Source organism: Pagrus major, chromosome 23 (assembly GCF_040436345.1).
Source record: "Pagrus major chromosome 23, Pma_NU_1.0".
NCBI lineage: Eukaryota > Metazoa > Chordata > Actinopteri > Spariformes > Sparidae > Pagrus > Pagrus major.
This window is the reverse complement of record NC_133237.1, coordinates 22007513-22030433: the sequence shown is the minus strand read 5'-3', so window position 1 is coordinate 22030433 and position 22921 is coordinate 22007513. Positions and strand designations below refer to the sequence as shown.

At 40.6% G+C, this 22921-nt stretch overlaps 1 protein-coding gene across 1 annotated transcript in view; it reads left to right on the top strand.

Moving 5' to 3' along the window:
- Positions 1-8260, top strand: part of LOC141019766 (heparan sulfate glucosamine 3-O-sulfotransferase 4-like) — an 83395-nt gene extending 75135 nt beyond the window's left edge. The window contains exon 2 of the mRNA XM_073494767.1: positions 7606-8260. Within this exon, the coding sequence (XP_073350868.1) occupies positions 7606-8260 (655 nt within the window). The remainder of the gene's footprint in view (positions 1-7605) is intronic.
- Positions 8261-22921: the final 14661 nt, after the last annotated feature.

Sequence of the window (22921 nt, the reverse complement as noted above, 5' to 3'; positions counted from 1 at the left end):
TCGCATGTGACATTATTCCATTTTCACATGTTAAAATTTCAATTCACATGTGACAATTGGCAATCAAATGTGAAAATGTGAGATTCACATGTGGAGGAGCAAAGTTCACTTGATTTCAAGTGTCATTTTTTTTACAAATGTGGAAATTTTTATCCACATGTGTGAAAGAAGCCGATACCATATGGATACGCATGTGAAAATGTCAATTTCGCATGACGAATTTTCACTCACATGTCAAACTAGCCAATCGCTTGTGAAAATGTCCAGTTCACATGTGACATTATTTTAGTTCCACATGTTAAAATATCAATTCACGATTGAAAGTAGCCAAATTACATGTGAAAATGTGGAATTCACACGTGACGAAGCAAAGTTCACATGATTCAATGTGCCATGTTTTGTGTCCACATGTTGAAAGTCGAGTCCACATGTGAAAAGAAGAAAATCACGTATGAATGAATGTAGCAGACATGTGGAAATCATAACTTCACATGAGGACAATTTAATTCAAAAATGCCAATTATGTGTTCAAATGTGGCATCATTTTCTCTTCACATGATAAAATTTGTGTTTACATGTGAAAATATTCAAAATGTGATTTTCCATTTTTGCCAGATGCCAGGAATGCTCTTATTTTGAAAATAACATTTGATCATGTAATAATTGCTGATTGACTTCAACGCAGATAAGACTGCATAATCATATTTTGTTCAACATAGACTAAAGTTGAACCTTTAACTCACAGCTGACATGATATTTAGCTTCACAGGGGTTTGCCTCTCGCCTGCCGTGTCATGTACGTACTTTCTGTTTGAGTCAATAGCTGACACTAACATCGTTGAGGGCTCATTCTTTCGATGATGTGTTCGCTGCTGCTTCGTGGCGGGGACCAGCACATCACGACTGCTGCTTGTGTTTGTTGTGGCAACATCAGTGACAGAATATTGAGGGCAATTGTGATCAAATTGAATGAGTGTGGCCTGAAGTGCTCTCATCAGCTCATCGAAAGGCAAATAAACAAACAAGAAAAGAACAATAAGAGAATAAAATCATCTTTCAGAGGAGTGGCAGACTGCTGTTGTTTTCTATTGAATCACAGATGAGCCATTATGTAAGACTTTTATTTTGGGTTCTAAGGTTTGTACTATATATTTATTTCCAGGTTTGTGAAGAGAAATCAGTGCCTTTTTATAGTATAACTACTAACAAAGTTAAAACGAGACACTGAAGTTGAAAAAAGCAATATCCTCCTTTGAGTCTCTGATTTGAGATAAGATTGCCTCCATATTCTCCCCGGACTTTAAACCAGTTAAAAATAGACTAATTTCCCGGCTTATATGCACTGTTGTGGACTAATGATGCAGGATTCCAAACATCCTCATAGTTTCCCTCATCGCCACGCTTTATTTCATGATGTTTTATGTCCAAAGGGCATCTGAACACAGCTTCAGATCTCAGCGCTGCAGTCTGGCGATGTGGGGAGAGAAGTACCTGGCTCGCCCACTGTTGGAAGTGGGATGGTCTTCAGGGGATCGCGGGAAGAGAGCGGGGAATAAGGTTTTGATCAGGACCAGCTGTCACTTCTGTCCTCAACTATTCTGTTGAAGCCCACAGTCCTGCAGAAGTACACGTAATAATGGGCTGATTTAAAGTGAGGAGGCTGTGTTATGGTTTAATTAGTCTCACTGTGTTGTGCTTTTTGCATTCAACAGACGTGATTTACCTGTCACTGAAACTAAATGTACTCAGCAGAGACCAAAAATAATAATGTTGATTACTGACATTATTTATGACAGGATGGAATAAAACCCTTCATCAGGCTCAGACATGTTGTATTTTACTGATGACAGATCTGTAGGTTAGTGTGAGTAGGTGGGACGACTCTGCGATGTGAAGTCAGTGATTGACAAAGGTCCAAGACACCTGTAGGTACACAGAGGGACAGCAGTGATGAGCACATATGATGGAAAGGACATGTAAGTTAAAAGCGTCCTCAACAGACAAACAAGGAAATCCGTACAGCATAGTTTTGCCAAAGGTTGCTGGTACAGGCTATCCACAGGGCTAAATAGAAGTCTCGACCCGGAAACAAGAACACCTGCCCACTGTCAATAAACCTTGTTACTACCCGATCTGAGCCGCCCAGCATGTGTCAATGGGTTGGCCATTTTAGACAGTTAGGTATGGCAACACCACTTGGACAAACCACACACAGAACCGCAGTAAAACGGACAATCTGTTAAGATAGTTTATGATTATGATCACATCAATATGATTATATACATATGGAAAAACTGTGATTGCTGTTGTGGACAAAATATCAGAAACACCTCAGCATGATGCAACAGAACTGTCAAAAGTACCCTAACACTGATCCATCTGGACAGGTTTCAACAAAAACTGAACTACCAGGCTGCACTAGTTTCAGCTATACAGTATGTGTGTCTAATAAACTGGCAGCAGAAAGTATTTTGCCATTTAGTTTAGAGGACTGTGGAGGAAATAGTGGATAAATAATTCAGCAGGAAGCACGGAAAGCAAAGAAATGGACTGACTGGTTTGGGAATAAATGTGTGATGAATGTGAAGTAAACTAATTGGAGAAGTCTGAGTGAGAAGTGTCAGGGTGAGGTGGCCTTTATGGATGGATTTCCGCTAGAGCTTCGTTACAGGTGCGACGTATAAATATGAGATTGTGAGGACAGAAGTGCTGCTGCAGCGTCGCCTTTAAAGTTACACATTACACATTAGAAAAAGTCCAAAAAAATCATAATTTAATGGAGAATAAGTCTGTGTATGTTACATAATTAGATCCGGTAAAGCATCAAAGCAAAGCGCTCTGTGTGCTCGGTTGTGGAGGTCAGACTCCAGGTTGAGAAAAACAAAAACAAAAGAAACCCTCCACCATTACTGAGCCTGATCTGATCACTGAGAATGGCAGCATCCTCTCTATTTGTTTTCCTCCTGAAAGTTGCACCTTAACCGTGACAAAACAATACCTCCCACTCCATAACAGACCCGCTAAGACCCTTTGCTGTGGCCTGTGGGCTTGTTTTCTATGTGTGCCAAACATGTACGCATCCACTTGTTGAGGGCAGAGTGAGGAATGACTCATTTGACCAAAGGTTTTTTGTTTTTTTTTCTCGCTCTCTTTCTCTCCTATTCTCAGTAAACCAGTGCGTTTGTTCTTTGTGCTGCTGTAATCACAAACATGTCACTCGGGGTGTAATAATGGGATTATTCATTGCAAACTGACCGCAGTATCTCTCACTTCAAATGTCCTGACTGACTGTTGTTGATGAATAGCCGCTCACACCCTCGATTGATATTTGCGATCGGACTCAGAGTTGCACCGCCGTACAATTACCTTTTGTTTTACTTTTTCTATTGTCTGTCTGCACTGACAGTTGAGGCCAGAAAATGCCTCACACTTAAAATAAATCAACAACCCCATCTCCAGAATAAATATTGGCAATGTACCGATCTGCAGACCATGAATATGTTGACACTTGACGTCTTTATGTTGCGACTTTACATTTATTTGTGTTTTAGGTATACAGGAAGCCCTTGGATGGTTCGGAAAACATCATGTTTTCGGCTCATCTGGATTTTCATTCCTTAAGAGAACTTTCTGATAGAAAGTATTGGATTTATCACAGGAGACAGAATAATATGAGTTGACATCAAATTATATTATTAATAACTTAGTAATAGACACTTGTAAAACACATTATGTTTATGTAGAAGTTCTCCTTAACCTTAATAATTCATTAAACACATAACGTTTACTATAATTCTGCATCAATTCAATTAAATCAGACTACGTTTTTAAATGAATACACATTGACACAACATGATAGAAAAACTACATTAAACGTGAAACCTTGTGTAACAGAATAAGATGGAAAATGTAATTGAAATACTGAATGTTGAAACGCAGTCTCGAACAGTGGTCTCTGGCTTGGCAGCTGTCTCGGCTAGCTTAAATGCTACCACCAGCCACTCCAGCTCTTAACATGAAACGCGACGGCCCATGTACATACAGGTGATGTGAACATAGCACATATTGTAGAAATGTCAGTATGCTACGTGTGACACATACATATTTGAACATATTTTTGGTTTGCCGATAGATAAACTGACATTTTATTCTGGTGACTTGGCTCAAAATAAAATATGCTCCTTCCTACACCTTCCTTACAGGATTAGTCTGGTGGCCTATTATGACAGAAAACCCCCCAAAATTGACATTTAAATTACTTTCTTTTCATTCTATATTTCTACCTCAGTATAATCATATTCTTTTTTTTAGGTATTATTTTGAGGATTACAGTAGTCCGCCCACATCGTCGCCACCGTCTCCAGAATGTGCCTTCCGAGGACTCGGGAGCTTATTATGAGTGGACTCCTTTAGAATAATTGATTGTATTTGACATGACATGGAGGAAGCTCGGTGGATTGATACTCCGCAGCGGGGCCGTGATCAATCCAAATGAGAGTGTGTGGGAGCTTTTATTCCTCTGCCAGACTTTATTAGGAACGACTTAGCTTCTCCGGAGAAAGCGTTTTGCTCCAGAAACAGCTTGGAACTATTAGTAACTGGGAATGTAAATTAGCGCGATCCCTCACCTCATCACGCCTCAAAATATTCCCCGTGCACTAATTTGACAGAACGTAATGAAACGCTTGGGCATGTTCCAGAGCACCTCCGCGGTGGGCGTTTAGGCATGAAGAGTTGTGATTATCTGCGAAGATTACTTTGTGTCTTAACAACACAACGCTTTTGATGTGATTCTGTATACTGCGCGTACTGAATGATGAGACGTCTGGACAAGCTCCGGAGCTGGAATTTCATGTAGAGTTGGCGTGAAATGGATTTTCCTCCCAAAGTTATAGAACACGACCTCAATAAAACTGGAGAAATGTCGTTTTGAAATGTTGATTTTTTGCTTTATCATTTATTCGTCTGACTTTGATATTGTTTTAGCGACATTTAGCGGATCTGCTTGCGAGGGGATTCTGTCAGCATTTTTCCGAATTACAGAACAGTAATGAGGCTGCGTTCAGACGTTTTTTCTAGGGACATTTAATGGGCCTCAACTAGTTTCTGCTCAATGAAGTATCACAGAGTCACATTCTGCTCGAGCTGCTATTAATCCGTCTGTATTATTTACACTCTCATTGGAACAAAGGTAACACTCCTGTAGGCATGCTGAAACTTTCCTCTCATAGCAGGAAGTTATTCCGTGCTCCAAGTGTGAGGCACGCTTCTGCTTTCTTTTGTGGACATGTGCTGAAAAAAGCGAGGAAATAAGTGAATGTTATGTGGTATGTCCTCAGTGTGAGGAAGTAAACAGCAGATGGTTGGCAGGGCCTCTTTAGCGCTATGGATTTTATTTACCTACCCACCTGAATGACCTGCACTGAGCTATGCAGCTGATGCGGAGAGAGACAGAGAGAAAGAAAGAAAGAAAGAAAGAAAGAAAGAAAGAAAGAAAGAGTTAACAGTTTGCTCTTGTTTACTCTGGTTCCACTAGATTGCAAGGCCAGAGGAGTCATTTGCCATGCACAGAGAAATTAGCTTGTTTATCAGCATTTTGATTTCCGTCCCGCCTCGCCGTCCCGCTGACATTTTAGACGTAGGCTACATGATCCATGACTGATTCCCAATCAAAACGGAGCGGCGGTAACACAGTAAAGTATTTGGCTTGTGCAATTTTCATTGTTTTATAATTAAATGTATGATGATTAGCGTTGAGCCCGATGAGGACAATAGCCTGTTATGTGCACACCTTCAAAAAGGTAACCTTGGACGCCGCACATCTGTCCTGTCAATTGGACATGCTCCAAAGATGCACAGCACATTACCGGTGAGACACCGGAGCTCGTGTCTATACAGTAGGATGCCGGATGTTTCAAGGTGATTTTTTGTGGTATATCTGAGCGCCGTACGTGGTTGATGCCGCACCGTCAGACCACCTACCGCACTTTGGAGTTGAGTTAAATGGCAGACAGCGCTGAAGTCCTTGAAAGGTTACAAAAATCTTTAGCCATTCATTACTGTAAGGGAGGAAGTGTGGAAAAGTGATGGAAAATAATGAAAACTAATACTCTGTCTCGTCACCATGCTATCTGAAGATATGTTTAATATCCCATTACAGGCCCAGAAGTAACCACAGTTCTATACTGTCAAGAGACAAACATAATCCGGAGGGAAATTACCCATCAGGAAGGCAATACTGTTACTGAGATGCAATTACCAGGCCACTTGTGAGACTTTCAGCCCAGTATCCATGGGTGCATGTGTGTGTGAGGCTGGTCGATATGTGCATAACAGCTCTTATGTTTTGCAGAGTAAATTGGATTCTTTGCAGGAGAACAGTTAATTTAGAATATGTCCAAGATGCAAATGATTGATGTGACTATATCGTTACAACTGTAGGTTTGGGGGGTGCAGGGCAGCCTAATGGAAAAAAAAAAAAATCTTGCAGGGAGGAGGAAATGGCTTTTATCCCAGAATGTATGGAGAATCTGTCTGCACTAACTCCCCCAGTCTCCGGTTGGAATCAGCTGGATTTTGGGTCGGGCTGTTTATACATTAATTTCCAAGTAAATATTGCTTAATTTGGGGAGGCAAAAACAGCGTGCATGCTTGGATTCTGCCTCATATTGTGGGGCTGCTGTGCTCGTATTTGTTAGTAGTTAAATAAACGGCGTGTCTCACAGAGGATTTAATGTACCAATTTAGCACTGAATCACATAGCCTACAAACAAAGAAAACAGCACGGATTGGAGTGAACATCAGTGTGAACATTTGATAAGGATTTGCTTGAGGCGAATGCTATGCTTTATTATTGATACAAAAATAGCAACCGTAGAAACAAGACTCGCTCCTGTGCGTATGATGTACTTGCCTCGGCACTGTCACATCCCACAACTCATTCTCACACACCAAGTTGAACATAATATTCATGGCAGTGGCAAATGGCTTCCCGCTATTCTCGGGATAAATTTCTCAAGTCGGGGACATTTCTATTGTACTACAAATTATCACCTTGAATCTCATAATTAATCACTGCTGCCTTCAATGAACGGCCCCCTAACCTTAAACATACAGAGAGGAGAAGAAAAGAGCTGCCCGCGCCCATCGCACTGGAAGTGCATGTGCCTCAGAAATAAAACTGCCTGCACAGAGTGTGAGCCTTGCATGCATAATAAATGTATGACAAAACAATACCCCAGGCACCCCAGTATTAATGATATGCAGCGAACTCATTATTAAAGTTCCAAAACAGCTCCTGGAGTAACACAGATGGAGTCAATTAAGCAATGAGCATACTTGCTTGCCTGCCGTTTCATCTCCTTTCTTTTATCTCTCGCATATTACTCCATGGATGTAATTAGCTGTATGTTTCTCCTCGCAACATAATGTCCAGTGATAATAACAGTTATTTTCACTTGTAATTTCAAATAATGTACTGCTTAATAAATGTACCAAATTTGCTTGCACCGCGTCCTTGGGTATTTCATTTGCACTGCGAGAGGTGTTGAGGATAATACCGAGCTAAGCCGCTTTTTTTTTCTCCCCTCCTGTTTGTGTTCCCAGAGACCTGATGCCTTCGACGCTGGAGGGGCAGATCACCATGGAGAAGACGCCCAGCTACTTTGTGACTAACCATGCCCCAAAGCGCATCCACTCCATGGCCAGGGACATCAAGCTTATTATTGTGGTGCGTAATCCTGTCACCAGAGCCATTTCAGACTACACACAGACTTTATCTAAGAAACCTGAGATCCCCACCTTTGAGGTTCTGGCTTTTAAGAACCGGACGCTGGGGCTCATAGACGCCTCGTGGAGCGCGTTGCGTATCGGAATATATGCGCTCCACCTGGAGAGCTGGATGCAGTATTTCCCCCTTTCTCAAATGCACTTTGTCAGTGGGGAGAGGCTCATCGTGGATCCCGCGGGCGAGATGGCCAAAGTGCAGGACTTCTTGGGGCTCAAACGGATCGTCACAGACAAACACTTTTACTTCAACAAAACTAAAGGATTTCCGTGTCTGAAGAAGCCCGAGGACAGCAGCACTCCCAGATGCCTCGGCAAGTCTAAAGGGAGAACTCACCCTAAAATAGACCCGGACGTGATTCGGCGGCTGCACAAGTTCTACAAACCCTTTAACATGATGTTCTACCAAATGACCGGCCAGAACTTTGAATGGGAGCTGGAGGAGGACAGTGTAACTCGTAGCTCTCAGGACTAGTAAGACTGCGGCATGGCACGGCGCAGCCACACCACCAGCCTTCTCAATGAAACTACTATTGTCTCCGCTTCGTCTTCAGAGAGAGTGCTTGAGCACGCCAATCAATCATGGCTGTCTTTGCAGTGTCTGTATCCATTAGCAAGAGTTTACTGACATGCTTTTTCTCTCCCTTCAATACTAATGTTGTTGATGATGGCAAATCATTATTGTATATACTAAACATAAAATATATTTATATTTGTGAAAAGGAGATGATTTATTCATTTTGTTTTTAAAGCATAGAGCTGATATAAAATCATGTTGACTATGGCAATGCATGCGATGAGTTAAGTGTCCTTACCTCATGAGCCCTAAGGGTAAACTCTGCCTGTTTCTTCTCCCTTTACTTTCCTGCCGTTTGTTGCCCTCACTCCCACTCACCAGCATCCAGAACAAAAAGATATTCTATTTCAATGGCTGAGGCCATGCAGTGCTCTGTATTATGTCTTTTCACACTGTCCTGCTGCTTTAGAAGAGAGACAAAAAGAGAAAATGAACTGATAGACATGCAGTATAGTAGAGTAATCCTTTGACATGTGCTCATCCTTTCAGTTGTCCATATTCTGAGTGGAGACAATCCTTTTTTTTTTTGTCAGTCTAAGTTTACCAAAGTGTTCATTTACTCAGTGTCAGTATTCTAGTTGCTCTGCACTCATTAATTGCACACGCATTCAATAAGAGAGCTGATGTACAGTGGCCATCATTCAATAATTGGATTGTTTCACTGCATAGTTGAACATTAGCATACTGATGACCAGACACTCAGATGTGGTGCAGTATCAGTGGTTTTGGCATAATTTGACTAATGAATCCGTGTAGTACAAATATCAGAGGTGAGCCGTGGATCAAACTATTCTGCATCTTGACAAAAAAACATTTCCTGTCGCCAAAACGCACCCAAAAATATATCAGTTAACTCTTGCAGAGCAGGCCTGTTTTTTCTTTTCTTCCTCGTGACCCTCCTCTTGTCACAGTAATACATGTCAATGAGGGTGAAGAACAACAGCGGAAGGACCGGAGCAGAAGTTTGTTAACAAACATCTGCTGCGGCGCGGTCTTCTGTCGTTGGAGATTAATGGCGTGTTAAATAAACCGCTGCCGCTGGAACAATGTCAATGTCAGAGAGAATTTGCTGTCAAGGAAAGGCTACATACATGCCCAGGTAAATTACCAAGCCATTACTGTGTGTGCTGAACTTGAATGTGATGATGTGTGCCAGGGAAATGTGCTGTAACCAGAGGTTTACTACCAAACACTTGTGATCAGCGGGACTAACCAGGCGGATGCTTGTGTTGAACATAACAGGGTTTTTGCTGTGAAATGCTCCTTTACATGACCCATCATCTTTTCCTCCATTATTTTATTTTTTATTTTGCATAACTCGCTGTGCGTCTGTCTGTTGTCTCTGGACTTTTCATCAATTGAGACAATCAATACAGTCAATGAGTCAATAAATACAGTCTGCTACACATCACTGGTTGCTACAGCTATGATGCATTGCTCTGTTAATCCTCCCTGTTCTCCGGCCATGGATGGCTGGATTGGTTCACTCTCTGCAGACCTCTCTGTCACCCTGGGGAGGCCGGCACCAGCAGCTACTTACACAGAGCAATTGATTCAATCAAAGTAAGCACTATACTGCCCTTTGTAGCGCCAAGCCTGAACACTTACCCCTGAGTCTCGCTATCCCAGAGTCACAACTTCCACTTTGAGGCTTTTCTGTGCAGCCATCCCTCGGTGTTTTCTTGACAATCTCTCTCTGTCTCTCTGCACTTTTACCTTCCCCTCTCTTCCCCTCTTCCTCTCCTCACACTCCTCTGAGCTGATGTGCTGTTGTAGGAAGCTGTTTCACAAAGGTGCAGCGCTCTGGATAAAGATAACTGCAAGCAAGACATGCTAATCATACATTTAAGAAAAAGCCTTTATCATTATTTATTAATTCACGTTTTTGCCCCCGAGCTCCGGAGCACGTAAAATCCACCTTCCCAACCAGACAGTCCCTCCTACACAGGGTAGAGATGCTCAAAGAAACCCACAGAAGGCACCCTACAGTGTTACCAGGACAGATGAGGACTCCATTTTCCATCTATGAATATGCACTTGTGTGCTGTCATTTGCATTTCCAGGATCACACGCATGAGGGAATTCCTCTCCAAAGCTCAAAACTCGGATCCAACCTCTCATTAACCAAAACACACGCACACCTTTTTCTCTTGTACCTCCTGCTTGTCTCAGGTACAGGCAGAGTACTGTGATACATCCTGCGAGGATTAAGACGCATGAAAGACATGCTAAGATGTCCTTCATGTGTTCCTCCCAGCGGGGGTCATCCTCGTTGCGTGGTTCATCGGCGTTTCCAGCGTCGACTAAAGAAGACTGTTACAATGAGTGAGCGTCGCCCGCTCATCAAACTGTCACCGCTTAAGTGCAGTCACTTCAAAATGAAGTACAAATTCATATTTGTCAGTCACTACTGACAATTTGGCGAGAGCTGAAACGGTAATTCGTGGCGTGAAAAAGCTACCTGCATGAAGTGATTTGCAGTTTTTCTGCTTGTGTGTTTACGTTTGGTTGAAGGGCTATAATCTGTGTATGAGAGGTGCTTTAAAGTTTTTTGTTTTATGATCTATAATTATATGCTTTACTGCTGAGGGGCATAATGAAGGTTTACTGCAGGCTCAGTTTGAAACAAAGCACTGTGAATAGTTTGTGCTGTAGAGAAATGAATGTTTGCAAAAAAAAACCTTCAGTGAAGTCTCCATTACTACCAACTAATTGGATTTTCACTTCATTTGAGTGAATGATTACTATCTGCTCAAAAAGGCACAATGGTGTCTGAACTAACTTTGCACTGATCCTCTCTAAATGTCTTTCGTTTAAAGGGACAGGTCATCCAAAATCAAGAAGACTGTACATTGTTTTTTCCCCTCTACCTGTAGAGCTATTTATCCATCTCAGTTGTTTTGATGTGAGTTGCTGAGTTTTTGATATATTTTGCCTCTGGAGATGAAGTGGAACTAGACAGCACTCGGCTTGTGGTGCTTAAAGAAGGAACAGCAACGTCTTTTTTCCAGAAATCATGACCCGGTTACTCGGGATAATCTTTTTAACCAAACAACACCGTATCACAGCGCAATAGGAAACATGTGTCGACTCATGGATGAGAGATTTGTGCTCTTGACTGTGTGGGATGTAAACATGAATGGTGTCCTCCTCGGCTGTAACGTTAGCTAGGATGTGTGTAAATGCATAGTGATAGGAAAGGAAAATAAGGCCTATATCAAACTGCTCACAACACGGTGTGTGGATTATCTTCAGTAACCGGGTCATGATTTGTGGAAAGAGACGTTGCATTTGAGTTCTTCAAATGAATTAATTGGGTGCTTCGAGTGCCATCAAGTTCCATTATATTTGAGAGTACGCAAACACTTTTATAGAGCCAGTATCTCCAAAAATGGATAGATACCACTACAGAAAAGAGGACAAGTAAGTACTTTTGAATTTGTGGTGAACTGTTCCTTTAATGACATCCAAATTCCTAGTAAGACAAATGCATAAAGTGCAGTTGTAGCAAAGGTTTGAAATCCCATAAGGAAAACAATGTGTATTTGTCAAACGTTAGCATACGGAGAAGGTTTTTTCAACAGCTGTGAGTAACTGCAAAACAAACATCCACAAAAAATAAATAAGCTGAAAATGAGATGCAACTATACACGCTCCCAACGCGCTCATCTTTTTTTATCCCCAAACAAATTCATTCATTTATCCATACTGCAATTGTATCTGCATGGAAATGTTCCCAAGGTGGCTTAGTCATTCATTGAATTTAGCTGCTACCCATGCACCAGAATCCTATTGATCACCAAATTAAGGATTAAGCAAAATCCCGGCGTCACTCTCTAGACTCATCTTTGTTTCTCTGTTTTTCAATATCTTTGTCTTCAGGTGTGTGGAGGGGTGACGGCGTGTCAGAAAAACGAGGACAATGCATCCACTGGTTGCCAATGACAACCTGAACATTGGTGGCTGAACATATTGAGATTCACAGCCTAAACATAAAACATGCATCTCCTCTGTTTCTTCAGCAACACTCCTCATTTACACATTCTCTAAAATGTTCCATGAATCTTAAATGTGTTAAAGTGCTGCCCTGTTCTTTGTATGAATGATATTCTGCCCCATTTCCAAGCTGAAACTGATGTTGACACTGAGACCAAAAAAAACGATATAAAATGGTCCAAAATATATTTTTTTAAATATCTTAAGTTACATCGCAATATCCTCAGATCTATAAATCCTGCCATTTCCACAGCAGTGTAGTCACGAGAATAAAACAATGGCATTGTTAGTTTCTGCAGACAGATATGTTAAATGCACAATATGTCATTCCTGCTGCTAGGGGGCTCTCTATCAAAAGCAAAATACAAAAAAAATGTTTGCAGAGTGTTGTGCGGGGAGGGCGGGGTGGAGTGTGGAGCATAGCCACCGCTGTTATTCAGAGCCGGCTAGCTCTGGAGGAGAGGGGAACAAGAACAGAGAGAACCGGAGTATCTGCTGAGTGCTGAATTGAGTGAGAGTCGACCTAAATTTTGGCTATATGCCGATGATACAACACTATTGCCGATAAAAAATCTATCTAACATGACTCAGGAACAAAAACTCACAGCCGAGGTAATGTTTTAAACTATTATTTACCTTAGGTTTAGTCTCCTTCACCAACCTTATCCTGAGGTAGCGACAGGCGATCAAATGAAACGCGCCATGAGTAAACTTTAGGATTTCTCTGGGTTCAAATATTGTTGGAATTATTTGGGATCAAGTAAACAACTCAACAAATATATATATCAAAGGACTTGTTATTTTTAGACATTTTAATGCAGAATTCTTACATATTTAATATTCAACATTCATACAGAAGGGTGAGATGGCTGCAAGAGACCACGAGACCTCGAAACAATTTGAACAAGTCGAACAACTGGGTATTTAAAATGCAAATCCGACAATTTCCAGCCGTGTTTGTTCTGAAATATCAAGTCTCTTAAAAGTGGACCTTTTAAATAAAATTTAAAAGTGAACATTAAGGAATATAAAGTTTCAATGTATCCTTGGTTTCGCAGAAATGTAGCCTGCCAACATTTATTCTGGTGATTGCGCTGTCCACAGACCACAGTCGGCACCAGGAGTTCTCATTACATCTGCTGCTGCTGCTTCCTGAATCATGAACTTCCTCTCCAACCACCTCAGGAGAGGAGAACCATCCTCTTATAAATCTTGACTGAAAACCTCTCTGTGCTGCAGCCCCCCCTCCATCCTCTCTGATGCCTGCCTACACACAGGCCTGCATGAATCCTTCACAGGGACAAAAAATGTAATTTAATCTTGTGTGTTTCTTGCAAATGCCTTACCATGGCCTGAAGGCTTTAAAATACCTCTCTGATCAGAAGCATTACAATTTAGAGTTGATGTTAGACACGAAGAGAAGCTGTTCAAAAATGACCAAAGCGTCAGTTTGATTGCAAAAATACAGGTCAACTCCTTATCGCAGCTGATATAGAAAGAGTCCAGCACACTCAGTATTTGTTACCGTGCTATTTTTACCCTCCTTGTGTTGTTTACTATTAATTCAGTTTTCACTCTCCTGTTAATTAATGAGGCGCCGTGCGTTCAGCGCAGGTATTGTGGGATGTTTAAAGGTCCGCTCGAGCAATGATGACTTCAAAAGCAAAAAAAAAATAAAAATGCCACTCAGCAGCGGTGCTCACAGCTATCACCTAATCACCAATTAAACAGTAATCACTGAAAGATAAACCTGTTGATAATGTAGACCAATAAATTAGGCATACATAATTAATGTATGTTTAATGAAATCAGCAGAAAATCACTTTGGCTGCTCAAACTGTGCTATGATATTATGCAGTAATCCAGTTGCGACTGAATAGTATTAACCCAGTATAGTCTCCCCGCACCCCTCCTCCTTTATTAATGTTCACAACAACAACAACAACACAGGAAGGGATTCAGCTGCTTTCAGTTTAAGATGTAAGTCAGCCTTTTAGACAATTCTCTTGCATGACTGGTTAAAGCTCCCACACTCAGGCCCTGTCTGAAGGACCCAGCTGGTTTTTGTCCTAATCAGAGAGAGCCAGGTGACTGCAGTTAACTAGATGGTTGGTTGGAAATCTCTGAGTGTTATATTCTGCCTCAACAAGCAGGGTTTCAATACTCTTTTTCTCCTGAAATGTTCCCCCAAGAAATCAGTCTTCATTCCCCATCCAGGAAAAAGAGAACATGAAAGATTTGAGGAGCTCTGCAGCCTTTTTCCTCGACTTTACACAATGTTTCTCAACGTAATGACTGATCAGAGACACAAAGATATTTCAGTGTAGATCCCTGAATGTGCTGAATGTGACACTGTGGTGATTTTTACATTCAGTTCTGTTACCAATTTGAACATGTTGGATTTTCTCTGGTAAGTATCTGCTTCTTGTGTTTAAAAAAAGGTCAGTCTGAGATTTCTTTCATTCAGCTGGAATTATGGGACGACAACGTATGAAGGAAAAACACATGATGCATCGTTAGCTCGTTTATCTTCTGACAAACATTTTGTAACAGCGCTGAAAAACCTGTTTTTAACAACCAGAGTGATGGACCCACTAGTCACTCGCAAGTATATAGCACAGTCAGTCTGATATAGTAACACACGTGTGTTAAGGCATACAAAACATTCACTAAAGTGCATCTGCTGCCCCGGATAAAATGTTGGCAGTAAACATTTCTGCAAACCACTGATTCATTCACATGTGTACATGTCATACGTAGGCTGCCATATTGACATCTCTACAATAGTTAGGTTCACATTACAGTTTTATGACCAGACTCCAATTTCAGGAGGTGGAGGAAAAGGTGGTGGAGATACAGTTGAGGTGACAAGGCTACCAAGCCAGTAACTGCAGTTTCAACATTTGTAAGTGTTCACCACTGGATATTTTTAGGGACACCTCAGGGCAGTTTCCAGCTGTGATTGTGGCGACAAAACATTCCTATAACTCTAATCAAGTGTTTTTTGGGCCTATACCTAACCAGGCCATAAGCACAACATTGTCGGAACATGAAACTGAACATAAAGTCATGTAAAGTTTGTGTTGTTTGCACAAATATTTGTGTTTTGCAGAAACTGCCAACATTTATCCTGGCAATGGAGTTGATGTCTCAGATAAGTATAATTACCAATTTAATGGCACCTACTCCTTCTCCCTCATAAAAATTCATGAAGATGCAAATGTTATTTTTGTAAATATACAGAGAAAATTTACACTTTCAGCAGTAAATCTTTCAAACAGCCTTGAAATGTCAAAATCTGCACAGACATCATTCTACACAATGAAGCTCAAACATTCAACCAGAAACAAGAAGACAAACACATTTTTTAACTGGAGGGGGTGGCTTTAAGATCAGCTTTAAAAAGTACTTTGTACTTCTTCAGAAAACTATGCAGACACTGATGTAACCACATCACATTGTGCACACGGTAACAGATTGTTCAAATAGTCCAGTTTTAGGCTTGGTTTGTACTTCTCAGTAATGGGAAGTATAATCTTTAGTCATAGTATATGAATGTAGAATATGGTAAAAAAAAAAAAGAAATTGCACCGAGGTACAAAATTTAGTGTCGCAAAAGATATACTATTGCTGCCTGTTTCTAATAAAGAAGCCTGGTGAAAAATGAAAAAGCCTCCTGGTTGAACAGTGGGAACGCTTTAAGAATACAAATCAGATCAGTGCAGTCTTTGGTTTGCTTGTTTGTTTATAATACTACTAGTGACTGTGAGACAATAAAACGTATTTATTGCATTTATTTCAACTATTAAGTTAAAAATGTGACTTGAACAGCTGTGAGACGACACAAATCCAGGTCATCAGCTGCACAGTAAGGTGCCGGGGCAGCGCCGATCGTTCTTTTAAGAACAGTGAGTTGCAGTTTGATCTAAAAATTTCTTTCCCCTGAAAACAAATTTGGTGCATAATTTACAACTAAAAACTTCAAATAAGGTGAACACCAAGGACATTTTCAGTCTCATTGAAGGCATAAAATGATCAAACTCTGAGTATAACATAAAACTGCAAACAAGGGCATAGAACTTTCTTCTGAATATAAAAAAAAAATATTTTAATCAAATCAAACGTTATTAAAAGTCTTCAACATTACTTGAGGGGAAAAGTCTATGTATTGATATCATTTCTTAGTTCGGATGAAGGTTACACATTTTCCTTGAAGGGCCTCATCAAACCACATGAAGTTTTCTTTAACAATTTAAGAAAACCACACGTCTGGCAAGATGATCAGTTCTTCAGTCACCATATAGGACACCTTTTACACCCTATACATGAGGAAGAATAAAAATAAGGAGAGCAAATGAGATTAAGTGACATGCAGAGAAAGAAATGTATCTGATCCTCTGGGACCAGTGTCCTGCAGATGTTTGATCCACCCTGACAGCTAACAAGCCATACCTGGATCTGAATCTACTTGGCACAAAGTGTGGCACAATAACTATCAAGAAGGAGGATCAAAAACCTGAAGGACATGAACCCTCGAGGAGCAGAATTCAGTGTCTAGGCTGCAGGCCAAAACATGAAGCTCAGCACTCGACTGGCAGAAAAAGCTCCTCCAAGGTGGTCCTCTGTCACCTTGAGTTGAGGCGAAAGAGAAGCACAGGCATAGTAGTCTAGTTTTTCAAGGTCTTCAAGAAAAGACGAGCACGCTGCAGAAACTCTGGTGAACTTGTTGGCACCAGACGGCCGCGGAGAATTTAATACGTGCTGTTTTTGTTTGTTTCATGTTCTTTGTGAACCTTTGAGCCCTTTTCGGACAGGATTACGCCCAAATGTCTTGGATATTATTGCTCATGGAATCATTCAGAGTTGTGAAGAGAAACAAAATAAATCCTCAATTGAACCAGATGTGGGTGTCAGACAAAGATTAGAGCTTCTACGGCACAAAGCAATTGTAGAAACAATTTATCCAGGACAAAAGTATACAGGGAACAAAAGCTTTTAATTATGATTGTGCAACTAAAAATGCTTTTTTATATGCATGTGTGTAGAAACATAAATGTATAGTGGTTGTTTATTGTATCTTAAGACAGTGAAGAAATACAGCATTATGGGATAGGCTAAAACAAAAGAGATACAACAAGCTGTTTATAGCTAAAAATACATTTACAGTGTCAGGTTATTTTATCATCTTTGAATCAGCTACCAATAAAGCACTGGGAAAGAAGTATTGGTGAAAGAAAAGATGTTGATGTTATGCAGAACCTGTTCAGTAATTATGGAGTAAAGCATTATAATATTATAATGTGGGTACAGAGAGGTGACAACAGGGGCTTTTGTAAAATCTCTCCAAACGTATATGTTGATGAAGAGCATATTAAACATGTGGGTTACATTCCCAAAATCATCACCAATGCTGGGGTACACTAACCATTTAGCCAACCAGTTCATAGTATTTGTATTGACTACTGTAAAAACAAATGCCTTTTCCCTCTGCTAATGGCAGTTATGTTATACAAAACATCAGTGTTGATAACACCGTTTTCCCCAAACATCAGTTTTGTTTCACTCTACTGAACCCTACAGGCACCAGGTACAAAAATAGTTTATTCCCCCTTTCCTCTAATAATTGTTACTCTCTTGTTCTTCCCCTAATGTTCCACCTTACCTGCATTTAAGTACGAGTAGGAACTGATAAATATTTAAATAGTAGGTGATTCATGCAACAAAGTTAGACTGCAATTTGTGTTACAAAAACAGTAATTTTTTCTATAATTACTTCTATAATCCAGTTTTGAGATCAGTTCAACTAAAAAAAAAAAAATAACAAGCTAAATGAAAAAGTGTCTGAAACGCACACTGCAGCTTTAACAAACCTCGGTTTCACCTTTTCTCTGTTTCCAGCTTTTGAAAGCAGAACCTTGTTCTGAACTTTGTCAAAATGGAGGCACCTTTTAACACATTAGCTTTTCTTTCTTTGGAAGCTTTTTGTTATGATCACATCACACCTCACTCCTCTCTGTGTGCTCCTCATCTCAAAGCGTCGGCGCAGCTCAGCTGCTGCTCCGCCGGCGCTGTTACATCATTTACATAAATGCACACAATGGGATGAGATGCAGCGGGCGGAGGGGAGTGTAGACCTGTGCTTGCCTTCAGCACAACCAGTCGTCCTGCTGTCTGATGTGTTCACTTTAAAAATATATTACAATACACAAAATACAAAAAATGATTTAATAACCTCATCAAGTAGCACTGTGAAATCTGACAGAGTGACTTTACGTGAAAAAAACTTGAGTTGAGTGAGAAACTTGAGACTGATTACTTCAAAATGACCAAGTAATGTAGACTCATAATTTTAAGTTGTTAAAGCTTTTTAGCTCGTACAACTTAAATGTATTTTGAATTTATTGAATATAGGTCGAACACCTATTTTTAGCAGCTTTACATGCACAGGTATTCTGTTACCCAAAGCCCTTGCAGCCTGTCCTTTTATAATCAATAATTCAGCAAATGTGTGTCTAATAATGAAACCACCCTGCTGACCGTACTTTTCTCTTTTATTTTATACATTTTAAACTGTTAAATGTAACTAACATGAATTCTGGTTGCAAAAAATCAAACAAACAAAAAACAAATTCCTACAAAATTTAAAAAAGGACAGACCGATTGGACATTTGTGATTTTGGTGTTGGTGGAAAATGGGAAAACGAAAGCTCTCTCTTTCTTGCAAACATTTGGTTTGTGTTTATACTCTTGTGAAGAACTGCACAGCACACTCCAGCTAACAGGCCGGCGCTAATTTGAAATTCCAGTTCTGCTGCAGATTCAGTTTGACTGGTTAACTTTGAAGTGCTGTTCAAATGAAGAATTGATACATGAATCAACCCATCTCTAGAGCCCTCTCTAAGTACTGTCTGACTCCCTGCCAATTAATAACCCAGCACAATTTTCTGCAGAGACATATTTCATGTGTATGAATCACTCTTGAAATCACTGTGGGGACCTGCTGATAGTTTCGCTCCTCGAGACTGCAAAAACACGGCGGTGTAAGAAAAACCTTGAGTCTCTGAAGCCGGTCTGATAGTTGACTGACTTTTACATTGTTAGGAGAAAGAGCCATTTCTTAACATTTTTCTGAAACTTAAGATCAATCTCAACACGCCCCTTGCCCCCATTACCACTCACATGTTCATGCCGATAGCGGGAGGGTGTCCTGATTCCTGTTGAGACGAAGGGGCAGGGCGACATGACACCGAAAATTGGACTAAAGTCCAACAGAGAAGTTGCTGCACCCGGTTCCGCTCCTCTAATATCAGAGCAGAGTGGCAGGTTTGGAGCAAGGGTTGCTATTGTTAGCCTATAGAGCACCTAGTGGCCTATAGAGCAGCTAGTGGCCGGGTAATAAAGCAGACTTCTTTTTTATTTGATGACTTGATTGATAGCGTGAAGTTGTGAACCAATTGTGAGCATCCAGCCATATTATAAATGTCAGGTCACGTCTGTTGACTTTAAGGTAGAGAAGGCAAGTCTGGAGAGAGGCAGCTGATTATTGAGTGTCATTCCCAGGTCGTCAAATGCCGATGCTTTGGGTTGGTATTCAGCCCCGCAAGTCTAACCCAGTGTGTCAGTGTTTGACGACCTTGAAATGAGACTCAACGAATTTAAATTGAACGAAAAAACGTAACAAAATTTAAATGCCATTAATGGATGACGTGTGAGGGTCTTGAAGGGGCACTCGACAACAATGGTAAGGGGTAAAAATTGGAAATGGGATTGAGCATTAGACCTTAAAAACAGACAAGAATTTCCAAGTATAAAAGACATTTCACTCCCACTCCAACAGTTCGTTCAGTGGCTGCAACCTCCAACAGTCAGGACCGCACAGCACAGGCCATCTGGTCAAGGGCTTCACCAACAGATGCATTATTTTTCAAATCAATACCTCCACATCCCACAAAGTTCCTGCTTTGAAAGAAGACTAATTTCGTTATCAATCCATGCAGGTAATGATCTCATTAATTCACTGTTGATTCATTTTCAGCTGAGTGGATATTAACCTTTTGCCAGTAATCATTAATTTTCTGTGGGAGAGGTGTGGTATGTTGTGATTGGAGCTACATAAACAAAACAATTAATAGGCTCCAGACGTTCGAAGTCCTTCATGATGTCCAGCTGACTTCTTACACTCAGATGATCGATTAATTGATCCACTCCCCCCAAACAACCAGCAACACCCCTGGAACCGCTCTAATCCCTCACCTCACACAAGGTGTGTTTTGCCCCAGAAGTGACACGAGAGATTATTTGTGTTGTTTTGTGTAGTCATGCATGTATTACAAGGACAATTATCATGCTCTGAATACTCATAACTTTGGAGGCAGGCAATCAGGGTTTACTGTACAGCAGCACCTGGTCACAGTTTCCCAGTCTGCCTCAGGCTAAATCTACTGACACTAACGGCACTGACACTATTATTGATTATTTGAAGGTTACAAAGTTTTAAGAGGAGACACTTCAAGTAAAAACAAGGAAAAAAACTTTCAAGCACTGGTCAGTTTTGAGATTTTTGGCTATGTTGCATTTCACCTCCACCATGGAGGTTATGTCTTTGCCCGTGTGTGTTTGTTGGCTGGTTGGTTGGTTTGTCAGCAGGATTACACAAAAACTACTTGACGGAGTTCCATGAAACTTGGACGGAGGACGGGTCTTGGCCCAGAATAGACCCCATTAACTTTTGGTGTGGATCCGGATGAAAGGACTTATCCAGCAATGTTTTTCTCACTTTCTTTAACAGTGTGGGACAGGATGTTTTTGACATTTTTGTGAATTTCTCAGGGAATAACGTATGGATCTTGATAAACAAAATAAAAAAAATCAGGCATATTTTTGGTGGCTGCTATCTTTGAGTGAGTACAAAAGGGGACTGTTGGGCCTTGGGTGAAGGTATGCGCTCTACTGATTCTAGTTTTATTAAATAAAATCCATATTACTGTGTGTCTTCTTTCTGACGAGTGGAAAGAAAAAATCTTAACAACAAATTTAGGTGTTCAAACAGTTCAGTTTATTAGTAGATATTTATGTATTTCAGTTACTAAAAATAATTGTCTTAATTGGCGAAGTTTCATGGTGATATGTGTTAAAAAATGTATTAAAATAAACAGATAACAGTTTTGACATTATGATGTCTTTGTATTGTAGAGATCTTCTGAAGTGAGCGTGCTAACCAGCAAGCACTCGGCCTAGTTTTAAGCTCCTGTGCCAGCGGTTTAAAAACTAACACTAACTCGGTCCCGCAGTCCCAAACGGTAGCTGCACAACTAGCTGTGCTAACTAGCTATGGGCAGCTAAAGCTAGCAGCAGGTAGAGGTTTCTGCTGCCCCCCTATTTATTTGATTTTGACACATGGCCGGTTCCTCCATATTGTATCTTTAAAGGCTGTTGAAGGATTTTTTTCTCATAAATCTCCACTTCAGCAAAGCTTTGAGACAAAAAAGCAATATTTTTGATGGAAGTAACCAACTGCATACGTTTCATGGTGATATCTGTTGGTGATTTTTGTCCTTTTTCACTTGTAGTGTCTCCCCTTAATTGGTTGTCATATATTTTAAGGAATTTTCTATATGCGTATATGGTCTGTATAGAGTAACGGCTTTGTGCTTCTTAATGATGATTTCCTTTTATCTTCCCGCATTATTCCTTTCTCCCCCATCAGAATCATTGTTCGGACCTCCTTCAAACACTTGTGTCATCTTCTGAAACTGCCATAGAGGAAGTTTTAAAGGGGGATAAGGATTTTTTTTTAGAGGCCCATCGATCACTAACCGAGCTCTCACTTTCAACACTTAAAAAAACGTCACATCAAAGTTTGTGTTTCCGTGAGAAGTCGCCACCAGCAGTAATCCTATAAAGAATCCTTTACTCTTAAAACCGCATTCAAGGTTCTGTCAAACTGCACCATTACTGGCACTTCCTGTCACTACGTCTGTATAAGCACACTGCCCAGCTTGCAAGTGACTTTTAAAGTGATAGTAATTACAGTTGCCAGAGTCACTAAAGTGACTCTCCTGTCCACATCGGCTCCTCGAGTCTCTCCCTGACAACTCAGTTCACTCTTTAATGTTCAGATGTTCTTGGCAAAGTAAACACAGTCTTGTACTGTGTATCGTTCCTTGTATCCTGAGCCTGCTTTTGAATTTTTGGCTGATACACCACAATAATGTTGTGATTTACATCCACTGTTTTTGGTTTCAGCACTCCTCACACGAGCCTCACTTCACTTTATAGGCTTCCACACCAGAGTGTCACACTCATTCATTTTTACTGACTGCTCTGAAAGACACCAACAACAGGAGTCCAGTAAATCCTCCAGCAAACAGGGAGTTTTACAGGAACAAGACGACTGGAAAAAAGGAACATAAAGTGTATGTGCTCAGAATGGTGAGGCCTGATGTGCTGCAGTCAAGTTTAGTGAGCACCGGTGGATTCAACATGCTGGAAGATTACGGTCCACTTATGAAAATAACACGTAAAAATCACAATTTCACATGTGAATTGAATATTTACTGTATA